This window comes from Strongylocentrotus purpuratus, unplaced genomic scaffold (genome assembly GCF_000002235.5).
Source record: "Strongylocentrotus purpuratus isolate Spur 01 unplaced genomic scaffold, Spur_5.0 spur5_contig_816, whole genome shotgun sequence".
In the NCBI taxonomy this organism is placed as follows: domain Eukaryota; kingdom Metazoa; phylum Echinodermata; class Echinoidea; order Camarodonta; family Strongylocentrotidae; genus Strongylocentrotus; species Strongylocentrotus purpuratus.
In genome coordinates, this window is record NW_022145520.1 from 1,171,103 (window position 1) to 1,185,694 (window position 14,592).

The 14,592-nt window shown below is 38.5% G+C and overlaps 1 protein-coding gene across 1 annotated transcript; it reads right to left on the reverse strand.

Annotated features, from left to right (window-relative positions):
* Positions 1-1,204: 1,204 nt before the first annotated feature.
* Positions 1,205-5,821, reverse strand: LOC115921531 (cytochrome P450 2D17-like). The gene is made up of 3 exons (XM_030979020.1): positions 5,331-5,821; positions 4,483-4,945; positions 1,205-1,604 (listed from the first exon to the last, which is right to left on the reverse strand). The coding sequence occupies exons 1-3, from the start codon at positions 5,703-5,705 to the stop codon at positions 1,426-1,428; spliced, it is 1,017 nt and encodes a 338-aa protein (XP_030834880.1). The 5' UTR covers positions 5,706-5,821; the 3' UTR covers positions 1,205-1,425.
* Positions 5,822-14,592: the final 8,771 nt, after the last annotated feature.

Below are 14,592 nucleotides of genomic sequence, written 5' to 3' on the forward strand. Positions count from 1 at the left end.
TCACAAACTTATGTCATTTCAAAATTTGATGACAAGAGTGACTTAGCCCTGTAATGTTAAACAGTTTCGTAAGATTTTTGTTTAATGAAAGCTGAAAAGGGTTCTTACATTTCAACGTTTATAAATTTGTTGACAACACCGACTGAAAATTGTAACAATACATCCATGATGAAGGACGTAATCCCTAAACATTACCAACACAATATACAGTATGATGCTTGTTGCATTACATACTACTTTAGGTAAGATGAAGCAATTCCTGTATCATGTATGCGGGCATGCCTCAAAAAATTCCTAAGTTTTATGCAACCATAAGAAAGAAGATTTAGTAAAAACATTAAATTAAGCACAATAGCAGTTCCTCTTTTTTAATATCAAAGAGCATTTTTAGACAATTGTCTTCATGCAGATCCAGTTTTACACTGCATATTTAAAGTTGGTAAATAGGTCTTTATGATATTTCTACGTTGACGGTTGAATGAACATGCTCTAACAGAAATTAATGAAAAAGAAGAAAAGTTTTAGCACTGCAAATAGTCAATTATGAATATCAAAATTACATGTACATAAAATGCCGTTGGATTTGATAACTGGTTTACACAGAAATTCCATAAATATCAAGCCCTCAGTGTATGTTTTAGTATAATGACTGTGTTGCCAAATGATGAAGAAAAAAGTCAAACCGAGGCCCGGATGAAGACTCCCCATTCCAAATGCATTTATAGATGAAGAAAGCAACTTTATAATATACAGTTCATCTCAAACGTGGGCTTAGGCAATTTAACATGCTTTTTTTTCTCTAGAAATGGCCAGTGTTCATTCGTGATCGCATTTTGTTTAGCAGCCTATCAAATCAATGAAAATGTTCTCACCTATCATACCATTATTATACATGTCAGCAATCGGGGCTTAAACAATGTTTCCGTTTTATGTGTTCACGCTGTACTTTGTGTTATCATACTCTATGCGATTGTATGTACAACACATTGTACTTTGTACATTGTACATGTGTAATATCTACTTAATTATTCTGTAAACCTTTACAGCATGGGCATAACGTGCGATATAAGTGCGGAAGGTTTGATAAGCAATGTTACCTACTCCTAGGACAGTGACATCCTCTCTCAGTGACGTATCCATCATACGGTAAAACCTGTCAAATGGCTAAATATGAAGAGAGAAAAATAAAACAGCATTTCTTACTGGATGTCGCATCACAAATGTCTCAGTGAGATAAAATCAAGATAAAGTAGTTCTCAGATTAGAGATTCAAAAAAAAGTTTGAAGGGTACATTATGTCACTGAGCTCAAATCTCAGATTTTATCTAAGATGAAATGAATGTCAGGATACCGCCCCTGGCTAGGACGGTAACAGGATGCCAATAAAAAGCCTTTTCCGGGTACCTCTGGACTTTGCTGGCAGCCTTACGCGATCTTGACAGCGTGAATCTGGTAAGCTTTCGGTTGATTGGTAAGACTGAAATGGGTTGGTAGATTCTTCAGGGTGCCCTCGGACAAACTGAAGGTAAAACGCTGGAGAAGGTACGTGAGGCAGAGGAATATCTCAGTTCTTGCCAGTGGCTCTCCAGGACAAACCCGTCGACCTGCAAGATGGGAAGAGGAACATTTTAAAGATAAAGGTGAGTTCTGGTAATGCGATTGCATTGTGAAAGAAAAGGTGTGGAATGGAACAGAAAAAGTTGATCATGTAGCATGTAAGTATTGGTGTGCACTGCAAGGTTCTGGAGCAGAGGCGGCCCTCCAGGGGGGCAGGGGGCACAGTGCCCCCCCCTCCCACTTTTTCAGATACCCCAAAAGTGTCCCTTTTTACATAGGAAAAGTGCCCCTTTTATTTTGTAAGAAGTGCCCCTTTTACATAGGAAAGGTGTCCCCTTTACTTTGAAAAGTGCCCCTATTACTTAGTAAAAGTGCCCCTTTCCCCTTTTCACCTCTGACGAGTGCCCTTTTTATTTTGACACGCGCCCCTTTTCCTTCGACATGTTCCCATTTTCCTTTGCAATAAATGTCCATTTTCCATTCTTATAAATCTTGAAATTATCTTGAATAAGTTTTTAATCTCTAGTAAGTGCCTTCTTTCAGGTACGAGAAGTGCCCCTTTTCACTTTTAATAAGTGCCCCCTTCACCTCTGATAATTGCCCTATTCAAAACTGAGAGGTGCTCCTTTTACTTTGACAACTTCTCCTTTTTTCCTTTGTTAGAAGTGCCACTTATCCTTTTAAAAACTACCCCTTTTTAAAACTCGGATGAGCACACCTTTCATTTTAACATGTGCCCCTCTTATTTCTAATAAGTGCCCCTTTTCCTTATGATAAGTGCTCCCATTTAAAAGAAAGAGCTCCTTCCCCTTCTCACAACTGCCTCTTTTAAAAATCTGAACGGTGCCTCCTTTTCATTCAACAAATGCACATTTTCCTTTATTATAAGTGCCCCTTTTCATATCTGGTCAGTGCCCCTTTTCAACTCTGATAATTCCCCTTTTAATAATGATACGTGCCCCTTTTACTTTCAAATAAGGGACCTATCCCCTTTTCACCTCTTATAAATGCCCCTATCAAAATCTGATGGGTGCCCCTTTTCCGTCAACAAATGCCTATTTTCCATTTTCCATTTTCGTAAACGACTCTTTTTCATCACTGGTGAGTGCCTCTTTTCAGGTGAAAAAAATGCCTCATTTTCACCTCTTATAATTATCCTTTGTACTTTGACACGTGCTCCTTTCCTTTTTTTTCTTCTAATAAGTGTCTTATCCCTTTCGATAATTGTCCCCTTTTCTTGTAATCATTAAACGTGCCCCTTATTTAAATAATAATAATAATATTGGCATTTATATAGCGCTCTTACAGACATACATGTGTATCACAGCGCTTTACAACATATTATTATTACCCCGGTCATCGGATTCAGGCTTACCCGCACACAAGGTATGCACATTCTCCACTCCCTGGGGAGCATTCCAGCCAGTCGCCATTTTACAAGCGCCACTTGCTAATCAAACCACATTAGCTTTCGCATCCTACCGGGTACCCATTTTAACACCTGGGTGGAGAGTGGCAAATGTAGATCAATGTCTTGCCAAAGGACATTAGTGCCGCGGCGGGACTTGAACCGCGGACCTTGTGATCCACAGTCCGGTGACTTATCCACTCGACCACGACACCTCTCCGATTTAAAGCGACTAAGAGCAATTTCCCCCAAAGTTCGCTCGCTGCACTCGCTCGCATTTAAAGATGATATAATTATGTTACTTATCAAAGGTCTTTTCAGTCTTCCGTTATGAGAATGTGCTTATAACCCCATCACGATTGGCTTTTTCCTCTTTATAAGATGTAATTTTTCGCACTGCGACCTCACAGATCTTTAAAATTTTCTCGCTCGCTTCGCTCGCTCGTAAATGCATATTCAGACATCACACCCAACTGTAAAGTATGATGCTTAAGGGAATATTATATGTATGAAGAGAAACAAATATTGAAATCATCCCTGATAATGTAATCACAATGTAGGGGTATATACCAATGTCTAACAAATTGTATATTTTCGCTTCGAGATTTCCCACTGTAGGTGCCCATTTTTTTTCCAGAAAGTGCCCTTTTTTGTTGGTGCCCCCCCCCCCCCCCCCCCCTTTGGAAGTCGCTCGGCCGCCCCTGTTCTGGAGTCATCAAAATCATAATAAATTTAGCCCAGTCTTGGTAAAGTAACAAGCACTGTACACAGAAAGATGTATATGGTACTAAACAAATGGTGTCGGGGCTAGCTTACCTTGATTTCCTTACCTTGTTATGCTCATAACTCAGCCAGTATACATTTTCTTCCAAAATTGTTCGGCACATGACATTTATTTGTAATCTTGAACATTCAGTGTCAGTTTAGTTTGATTCTGTGAGAATTTTTTTTTTTTTTTTTTTTTTTTTTACCAGAACTCAAGTTTATCTTTAAACTCGAGGAGGAGAAGGACTGTGTGACCTTACGAATCATGGGATCGTCCTTGCAGATACATAGGGTATTTACGTTCCCGATAGATCGAGGTTAAAGAGTAGGTGGAATAATTAAAGGACTTGGAGCTAGCAACGTTATCAAATACTACAACTCAGTTATACATGAAGATGTGTATTAGATATTGACATTTTGGCCCGCAAAAAATGTATACTACGCGAGCTATTAGCATGACTATTACAATTTATTTTGACATACATGCCATGTATTTCAAATAAACGGGAAAATGCCAATTGGGACGCCATTATTACAAGCCAACCATACTGTCCCGCACAATAGGGACTTTTAGATTTGCACGACGAGAACGTGGACTGCCACGTTTGACTTCCTTTTAGGGCAATGTGACGTCCTTTTTGGGACTGGCAGTGCCCGGCAGTGCCTTAAAAGGACGTCACATTGCCTTAAAAGGATGTCACACGTGACAGTCCACGTTCTCGTCGTGCAAATTTAAAAGTCCCTATCGATACCTGTTCCGAACGATAGTGGGTCGATTTTCCGATCAAACTCCCCGTCTTCGTTCAAGAATCTGTCAGGTTTGAACTCTTGCGGCTCTTTCCAGATGTTGGGGCTCTGGGCGAGGTACCACATGTTGAGAGTGATCTGTCCGCCTTTGGGAATGTCATACCCTCCAATCTTGCAATCCTGTGTAGCCACGTGAGGGATGTGCACCGCTAAGGTGGGTCGGAAACGCATGCACTCAGCGATGGTCGCCATCGTCACGGGCATGCTGTGGTGGTCGGAGAACTGCGGAAGGCGATCAAGGCCGATGACGTCTTTGATTTCTTGATGAACTCGACGTTGAGCCTCAGGGTAGGAAGCCAATGTGTGCAAGCCCCAGGCAAGGGTGGTGGAGATCGTGTCCCATCCTGCAAGAAGCAGGTCGAAGGAGGACACCATTAGGTTGATTTCGTCGCAGGAAGCTGGACCAATCTGTATTATATAAAGTGACATATTTATTCAAGTTCTTAAGTAGAGCTTTTTTAAAGACCGAGCTCCAGCGCAAACAATGTCATACCATTTCGATAAGCTTTTGCTGTTTGTTGACTCCGTGTACCAAATGTATCCATTATGATAACTGTCATCCCTATGTAACCTTTAACAGTTTGGCCATAAATGAGTGAATGGATCCTCATTTAAGTTTTTGTTTTATTCATCTTCTACCAAATAGATTACGTAAATGTAAGGAATATAGGACTACCTATTTAACAGTACCTTACAATTTGCAACTAAATTGTGAAAAGACCACTTTCAGATTGTCTTTCTAAGTTATTTCTGTTGCCAAAGAAAATTCAAGGCGGTCCGAAAAGTGACATACCTCTGTTCCTTTTGCACACATTGCCTTCACAAAGCTTCCCATGAAGTCAGTCGCCTTTTGATTCGTGTCAAACCTGGCTTTGCGTCTTTCAATGATTTCCTTGAGGAAGCCATAGATCTCTTCCCATGCCTTGATGATCTTCCATTTTGTAGGAGACGGGATGGCAGCGAGAGCTGGGATCGAGGCCAGGATTCCCGCTTCACCGAGCAGGGTAAAGACACGAACCGTGTTCGTCATGACTCGGGAGAATTCCAAATCATCGTAGTCGTATGTCACCCCTGTAAGGATCTTCATGACCACGTTTCCAATAGTCTTATGTATGAGGTCCCTCGGATCGAAGCTCTGGCCGTTGGTCTTTTCGAATTCTGCCAACATACGCTCTGCCTGAGACACGATGATATCATCGTAGCTGTTGAGAAAATATCAGAGTATTCATTGAGAAAATATACGCAGAATATTTATGTTCAGACTCTTAGATCAAACTCGTCCAAATCGATGACAATTTTGATAATGAGGGAACATGATTCCCTAAATAATCATCCCAACACTAAGGAATAATACAGCCATTGACAGTGCATGGCGTTATTGTCCTTTCACTTTTAGAAGACGGGGAAGGCAGCGTATTTTACAGAAAACGCTAGCAATTTTGGAAATAGGTGTAAATAGACCTATTTCCGGTTCCTGTGCCCGAGCGCGTCTTATTTTTTCGTACCACGGCGAGCCCAGATTCCAGTATGAACTCATTTTCATACATAACAAGCTACGAAAGCTTGCAAAGAGGTCACAAACAATTCGACTTTGATTATTTATTGCTCTGCCTCACTATTTATAAAGGCAAAAAAAAACTGATATTTGAACCCTCACGTCAACTCCAAAGTTTTATTAGTAACACGCTGTCCTTATCGATTGAGCTGACGATGAGTTGATGACAGATTGATTTGTATAATTACTATCACCCTGTTAACAACCCTATCGGATTCCACGTGCGCATGCGCTGGTTTCCTCTGCGAGTGCGTATGCGCAGGTTTACCTTTCGAGCTCCATCTGGGCTCGCCGTGGTACGAAATAAATAAGACGCTGCCCGAGCATTATCAAACGCGCGTCATCAGTTGGTGATGCATTGTGGGAAATGGCTGTCGACCCATCGGGACATTGTGAGCAGCAGATGGCAGTATACTTAAATCTAAAAATATTGTCAGTAAAACACCCTGCCTTTTTAAACATAAAGTGAAAAGAAAAGATAGAGAGAAGGGCTGATAGAGAGAAGGGTTGATACACAGAAACAGAGGATGAAAATTTAAGAATATATCATGATTAGATATATGGAGGATGATAATAACAGCAAATGGCAATCAGGTATTGAATATATAAAACTTATGTTACCTGATACCATCAACATCAGCCTTCTTTAAGACAGACATAAGCAAGCGGCGTTGCTCTTTCCACACCTCTCCATTGGCAAAGGCAACTCCTGGAATAGTATGGAGGATAGGAAATACCATATCATATCTCACCTTTGACACTCTAATAATGATGAAGATGATAATAATTATATTAAATTAATATTAACAATATTGATAACAATGATAATGATGATGATATTGATAATAATGATAACAATAATGATAATTAATTAATAGGAGCAATAATATTATTTTTTACAGATAATGAATAATAACAATTTGATAACTAGACATGTATAATGAATAACAATGTCTGTTTCTTATAACCTATAAAGGTTATATAAACGTTGACAGCAAAGTGCTTACATTATTACTATTACCCCGGCAGTTGATTTTGCAATTCTGCACTTTACAGATGACCCCAGAAATGTATAAATTAAGTAGTTGATTCGTTCAAAGGCCGATAAGTAGAAAATGGACTTGAAACGGGACGACAAAAAGTCAATACAAGGGTAAGGATGGGGGCAAGGGCAAGGACAATAACACGAGCAAGGACAAGGGCAAGGACGAATACGGAAACGTGGACTACGGCTGAGAATGGTCCACGGTTAGCTCATACGATTAATTACCAAAATGTAAATAAATATATTTATTTCAGCTGGGGTATATTTAATTTCGTTTGTTATTTCGGACCATGCAGTCACTCACCAGCATTTTTTCTTCCCGTCAGAGTCTGTATGAGCAAAGTCGGCTCCCTGTCCATGGCATGCATGCTGCCCATCACGTCCTGTCCGAGCCGGACATCGCTGATCACGTAGAGTCGACGGTTCATGAGTTTGATGCACATAACGTCGCCATATTTGTTCGTCCAATCATCCAAGACCTTGACAAATTGTGCAGGGGGGGGGGGTGTTTCACAAAGATCCTAAGTTCAACTTATCTCTAAGTTGGACTTAACAACTTTAGAAAGCCGTTAGCATCTTTAAAAATACTTTGTAAAAGTTAATATAAAAGGCATCAAATGTTGATTCAAATTGTTCATATTTTCTATTATTAAAGAGATTTGATGTTTTCAATGTGAAATTTATGAAAAGTCTAAAATTCTTGAATGTCTGCTTTGGAAAATATTTCATTTTAAGGCTACAAATGGCTCTCCATAATTTGTAAGTCTAACTTAGACTTAAGTTCTACTTAGGATCTTTTTTAAACACCCCCCTGATAATAATTGTGTAAGACATTAAAAAAAACATAACTGACTAAAAACAGAAAAATATTCTGTTCGTTCGCTTCGCTTGCTAGTTAAAGTAAAGTGATTATATGCCATGTCTATTTGAGTTGCCAACTAGGCTTAGTAATGTTTTATGAATATGGGATGGCTTTCCTTTTGTGGGGGTGTCAACTAATTTGGGACTATTCTGCCCCATCTTTGCGTAAACCCTTGAACCATTCCTGTTAAAGGTATAGACCAGCTCTGGTCATGCGATTGCATTGTGAAAGAAACGTTGTGGAATCGATCGGAAAAGTTGATCATCTAGCATATAAGTATTGGTGTGTACTGCAAGGTTCTGATATCATCAAAATGATAAGAAATTTGGCCCAGTCTTGGTAAAGATACAAGCACTGTACACAGAACGAAGTTTATGGGACTACGGGATATCTATCCAGTCCGGATAGATATAATAATTTACCAAATATATCAATTAGTAGTCGGTTTCCCGGCAAAATTTGTATCATCATGTATTAGTCAAAACATATTCTTTCACTGGATTGGTAATAAGAGCTTCCATTTCATTTTTGAGAGGGGGCGTTTCCAAAACTGGTTTATACCTTTGAGACTCACCTCATGAGGGTGCTTTCTGGTGAAAATCATACTGAGAACACTCCCTAGAAACGGTAAACCCTTTGGCCCGGGTGGGTGATGGTATTGACTGCCATTGTCATTGAAGTAACAGTAGATGAAATACAGGAGAAGGACACCAAATGTTGCTTTGAGGGCACCGCCCACGAGCGAAACATCCGTGATGAAAGATGTGTCGAGATCCATGATTCATAAATGTGCAATGCCAACTGATTGCAGAAGCTATTGGACCAGTTTTATATAGATAAAGACGGAGGCATCACAGGGCCATCTGATATGAGAGGTGGGGGTGTGTACACCGGGTGAGCTGGGACGGGGGAGGAGTGGGGCACACCATCTTATTCGAAAAGTTATCAAACTTGTATAAATTGTTTAAAGACCCACTGTACTACTTGTAGCTACTTGCTCCCTCTATACAGAAAACTTCCCCAATTGGTGCCTGTTGGTCCCCCATGAACCTCTTTTTTAATGTTCATTGAGAGCTGAGTTGATGAGATAGCCACATGTCAGTGACCTTGTTGTGTGTTCTAATCCCTTCTGGCCAAACTAGTGCTGACGGCCTTTAAAACCAACACAAAATCTGAATGATCAATGTTCACCCCGTTCAAGACCTTTTTAAAATTATGTTGATAATTGCATAAACATGTCAATATGTCAATATGTAACCTATTATCAGTATGAAGTACGATAATTATCATTGGAGAGGCTACGATAAATATTTACAAAGTTACTAAGTACAAGGTCTCGCATCATAATTGTGTCACACGTGATTTCCACGTGATTTCCACGTGATTCTCGAAATGCCTATTCAAAAGATTAAAATTAAATTAAATAGGGTGTCAAAGCCACAACCCTCTGCTTTGTAATAACGTCCTACAGTCACGCCCTATATACGTATCAATTGTGGTTGACGTTGTGTGTGACGGTTAAACAAAAGATCTGGTCAAATACCAAGTTTATATCTTGTAGATTCAATTACAAGGTTAATTGTATATAGATTAAAAGCAAGGGCAACAGTCCGATATGATATACCCTATTCACACTTTACGGAACTGACTCCAAATCGACCCATTAAGGCTTCATCACATATGTACGGTGAACTACTGCAGTGTTTTAAGTGTACAGCATTTTACACTTTGTATCGCGTAACACACAGATACGTTGGTGCGTGGGTGGGTGAGTACCATCGAAGCGAGAACGTCCTCAGTTTAAGAATTGTTCAAAATCTGAGGCCCTTTCATTAAGTGAGTACGCGTTGAATAGTTGCGAGCTGGTACGTTTCTCATCCACAATTGCCACTCGTTTCGTACACACACGCGCTCCCACAACGCACACATACACACTCACAAACACACACAAATTAGCCACGATATACCTCGCCGGTATACCGTTTACCGCGGCATAATGTAAACGGGCCCCTTAACTTAAGCCATTGCCGGCAAATGTAAATGTTTGTACGGTCGGAAGTCTGTGTGGTGAAGATCTCTTCGGCACAAACGGACTATCAGGACGTATCTTCAATCTTCAATGTATCAAAGGAAGTACACATTATTCGAAAGTTATAAGTACGGCCAATAATTTATCACTAGAAATCAGGAATCTTCAAGATGATATTTGTATAACAATTAAGTCAACTGTATATCGGACAATACAACATTTAACCCAAATAAAAGCACCTCTCAGGATTAGGGATATACAAGCTCTTCGCCAGAAAGTTTAGAAATGTTTTAATGACGTCATATCATGGACCAATCCTGCGAAAGCAGACGACATCCTATAACTAATGAACGGTGCAATCATTTCTCAATTATAAAAGTTTGATTGATTTTAAACATGACCGCAATTCAGTGCAATCATTTCTCAATTATAACAGTGTGATCTATTTTAAACATGAACGCATGTCACACTAGTTTAATACATTCATTAAGAAACATTCATGACAAGGATAAATGATGGATAGAAAAAAGACTGAAACATTAGCCCACTCTAAAATTGAAAAGCCCGCCGCCTAACAATGAAATAGACCGTGTACGTTCCCGAATGAAACGCTTAATTTCTAACTTATTCCGCGTTTAGCATTCATGACAATGGTTTATTGGGATATAGATGATCTATAAAACAGCGAACTCTACAAGAGTGCATGGTGCTTAGGGCTATCGTCACAGTTCTTTTCTCGTGGCTTTTTTTTTCCTTTAATATACAGTTACTTTTGTTTTTTCTTATTTCCTTTTTTTTTTTAGGTCAACACATTATTTGCTTTCTTCGCCTCGTGCACGGTTGCTTGTTTGCCACATGTTCAATTTTGCACAAAACAACAGTCCCCAATTGAGTGGTTTCGTTATGCAACACGATGGCTTTGAAATATTACCCGTTACCCGTCTTGTTAAGCTCTATTTCAGCCTTCAATCTATTTCAACCGGCAAATATCGATTAATCTTGAAATAGAAACTGTTAAAAAATCTTGAAATCCTTGGTATATCTTTCCCGTGATAAAGACAAAATGGCACTGGGAGATTATCTGTGTGGCATATAAAGAGTTAACAAAATAACCCAGTAATGCACAGTATAACATGACACTATTTCTAATGGTATATCAACAGTTTTAACACAAGGAAGAAGGCGTAAATCTCAGTAAGCATAGGCTTTTGTTGGGTACGCGTTATAAAACAATGCAATATAAATAAAAGAACGAAATAGAAAATGAGACGAAGAAAGGGTAACAGGGGAAAACCAATTACATGATAGCGTATAACTAATTAGTATAAAGGTACTGTGTACATGGTATATATGACAATCAAATTGAAGATTTGAGTATACTAACGAGATCACAGTACCTTTCAGTATCAGCCATTACATGTTTGTATAAATGTTGTCTCTGTTGGCCGCTGTACTATCTATGATTGTTTATGTATTCTATACCCTTTTCACACTCATTATTATCTGAGGGGTCCACAATAAATTTACGAGCTCTGCTTTTCAGTGTACCTCTCCATTTTCTCAAAATATAAATGCAGTTAAATATATAATTCAATTTTTTTCTTCCTAAATGTACAAATAACTGTTAAGATTAGTTTATTGCAAAATTAATGTAACTTTGTTTTGTATACATTTTACATTGTATTCGTTATTATGTATTGTATTTAGTTGGAAATGAAATGAAATGAAATCTTATAGAGTCATACTTGAAAGATGACAAGTCAAAGCATTGTATGCTTAAAGTTAAGGGTGATATAGGTCCCCTCTTAAACAAACTCAGACACACAACACTTGAATCTTTAATTGGCAAGATAAGAATGTTGAAGTGTTATATTGATAACTATAATGATAGTGATGAGACTTTGTTCCAATTCGATCAGCCTGTAATACGTGATCAAACGAGAACTGAAAAATTGAAATAAAAAGCGATTTCAGTCTTTTGTTCTCTAATTTAAGATAAGATTTAAGATTTTCTCTCCGTAATGCGATCACAAAGACTATCATGAAGTCAACTCAGGGGCAATTTCATTACCGTATTTTATGTCCGATAAAGTCGTGTTTGTATTACGTTATCATGCCAAAATGCCAAATGTTTGCACTTTTCAAAAGTTGATGGGCAACGCTACTGAACTTGCCTGAAATTTATTTTTTCTGTTAACAGTTCATCAGATGGCTACGGAAATAATTTCCCAGATTCCAATTCGTCGGGTTCGAATACCGTGATATTTCCAGTGATCTTTTGATCATTTGAACGGTTGAACCTTTTTGCCCTTTCTGCTTCGTTTCCAATTTCCTTCCGGCTTGTGGTATGACTCTTTAGAATTTAACAATGTGGAATCGGAGGGGGAGGTGAATCGTTACTCCCCCTCCCAACATGTTCCACCCGAAATACCTGATTAACAATCCCAACAATCATTTCATATTTTAATTTCAATTTGCCCCCAAATTTTTATTTGTTACATGTTCCTTTGTAGAACACTTTTCGAAATATGAAATATAAAATACGACTTGACATAAACATTTATCGTAATGGTTTGGATGTGGAAATTATTATAATCCAAGAATATGAAACAAAAAACTTGCGATTTTTAAATAGGGTTTTAAAAGAAGTCCTTGTGTGTGCGGAGTGATAGACGTTTGTGTGCGTGTGTGTGTGTGTGTGTGCGTGCGTGCGTGATATATACGTTTTTTAAATATCTTTATGCCTCTCTCTTTCGCTCTCTCTCTCTCTCTCTTGTAATCCCCTCCCTCTCTTATCTCTCTTTCTCTCTCTTAATGTCGCCTTTTCCATATGTTCATTTCCCCCTTCCTCAACGTATTGACCTGTCATATGCAGACAACCTACAAACATTATAGCGCCAATCTCGACTGTGTTTGTTCGCTATCGATCTAATCCAGTCCCTTGAGAGAGGGAATGTGACAACCAGGTATCGATCGCCTGCCATGAGTCGCCGATCACCGAAGTAAACATCCTGAGACACGTTAAGTCCTATCTGTCATCTCCACGCCAAGTGCAACAAATCACGTGACCAGAATAGAAAAATATGAAAACAATTTTCGCTGTCGGCATGCTCCTTGTGCATACTTGTATATCTTGATGGCATATTATATTCGTACTCTTATTTTTGGTTTAAAGTACGAACTGATAACTGATATTATGAACTAACTTATGAAAAGAAGAAAAAAATCCTGCAACAAGTCACGTGACCAAAACAGAACTCTTGAAAAGATTTCGCGGTGTCGGCATGTTCCGTGCGCCGACTTGGCATGCACAACTGATATGTTCATGATGTATCTGCGTGATCTGATTACATTATATTTGTTCATTATTTCATGTTTGATCTAGTCTTGGCTTACTATTCATCATGATAAACTACATTATGTCCTTCTCATGATGAATAAAACATTAAGAGTTATTTATGTGAGTGGTTTTCAAACTTGATCAGTGGCGCCTCGTTTTTTTTTAAAGTGGGGGTGATCGAGTAAGCCCAGGGAGTGAAAAAGTATGTCAAATCGGCAAAGTGAAAATATGACTGTGTCTTCATAAACCTGTGTATGATAGATGATTAAATTGAAAGTAACTCAGTGGAGTAGAGATTTGGGGCATCTGCGCCCCTCCCCCCCCCCCCTTCGACCCATGGCGTCATTTGCTTTGTCTTTGAGTTGTTATCACTGGTTTAACACTTGGCTTACAAATACGTAATGCTAATGATGATGATGATAATATATAGTAATAATAATAACAATGATGGTAATTTGATAATAATAATAATAACAGTGGTAATAATAATGATAACAATGATGGTAATTTGATAATAATAATAATAACAGTGGTAATAATAATGATAACAATGATGGTAATTTGATAATAATAACAGCAGTAATAGTAGTAGTAGTAGTAGTAGTAGTAGTAATAGTAGCGGTAGTTATAGAAGTAGTAGTACTAGTAGCAGTAGCAATATTAGTAGTAGTAGTAGTAGTAGTAGTAGTAGTAGTAGTAGTAGTAGTAGTAGTAGTAATAGTAACAGTAGGAGTTGTAGTAGCAGTAGTAGTAGTAGTAGTAGTAGTAGTAGTAGTATCTTCTACACTTCTTCTTTTACTTCTACTAGCATTATGATCTAAATTCTGTTCTCTTCATTATTCTCTTCCTTACTTCAGTTGGTCTATTTGTTTTTCTTTATCACAATTCACCACCTTCACCTTCAATTACGGGAATTTGATTTTTCTACAGATGACCTTGGCAAAAATCCAAATGCGCTGAAATCCAATATCTGACGACCTTTTTCATGCAGTGAACTGCACAATAACATGAAACTTGCTTGTCATTAAGTTATCGCTGTCATGGATGTGAACATTTCTGTTCACAATAATAAAAAGCGAAGCTTCACGGTACTTATACAAATTAAATTTCTTTAAACCGATCAGTGTAAGCGATATAGCTGAAATGAAGGGCGAGGCGTTTGACGAAAGCGGCAATTCAATAATAAACGCCCTCCATCCTGAACAGATATTACGTTAGGGCTTG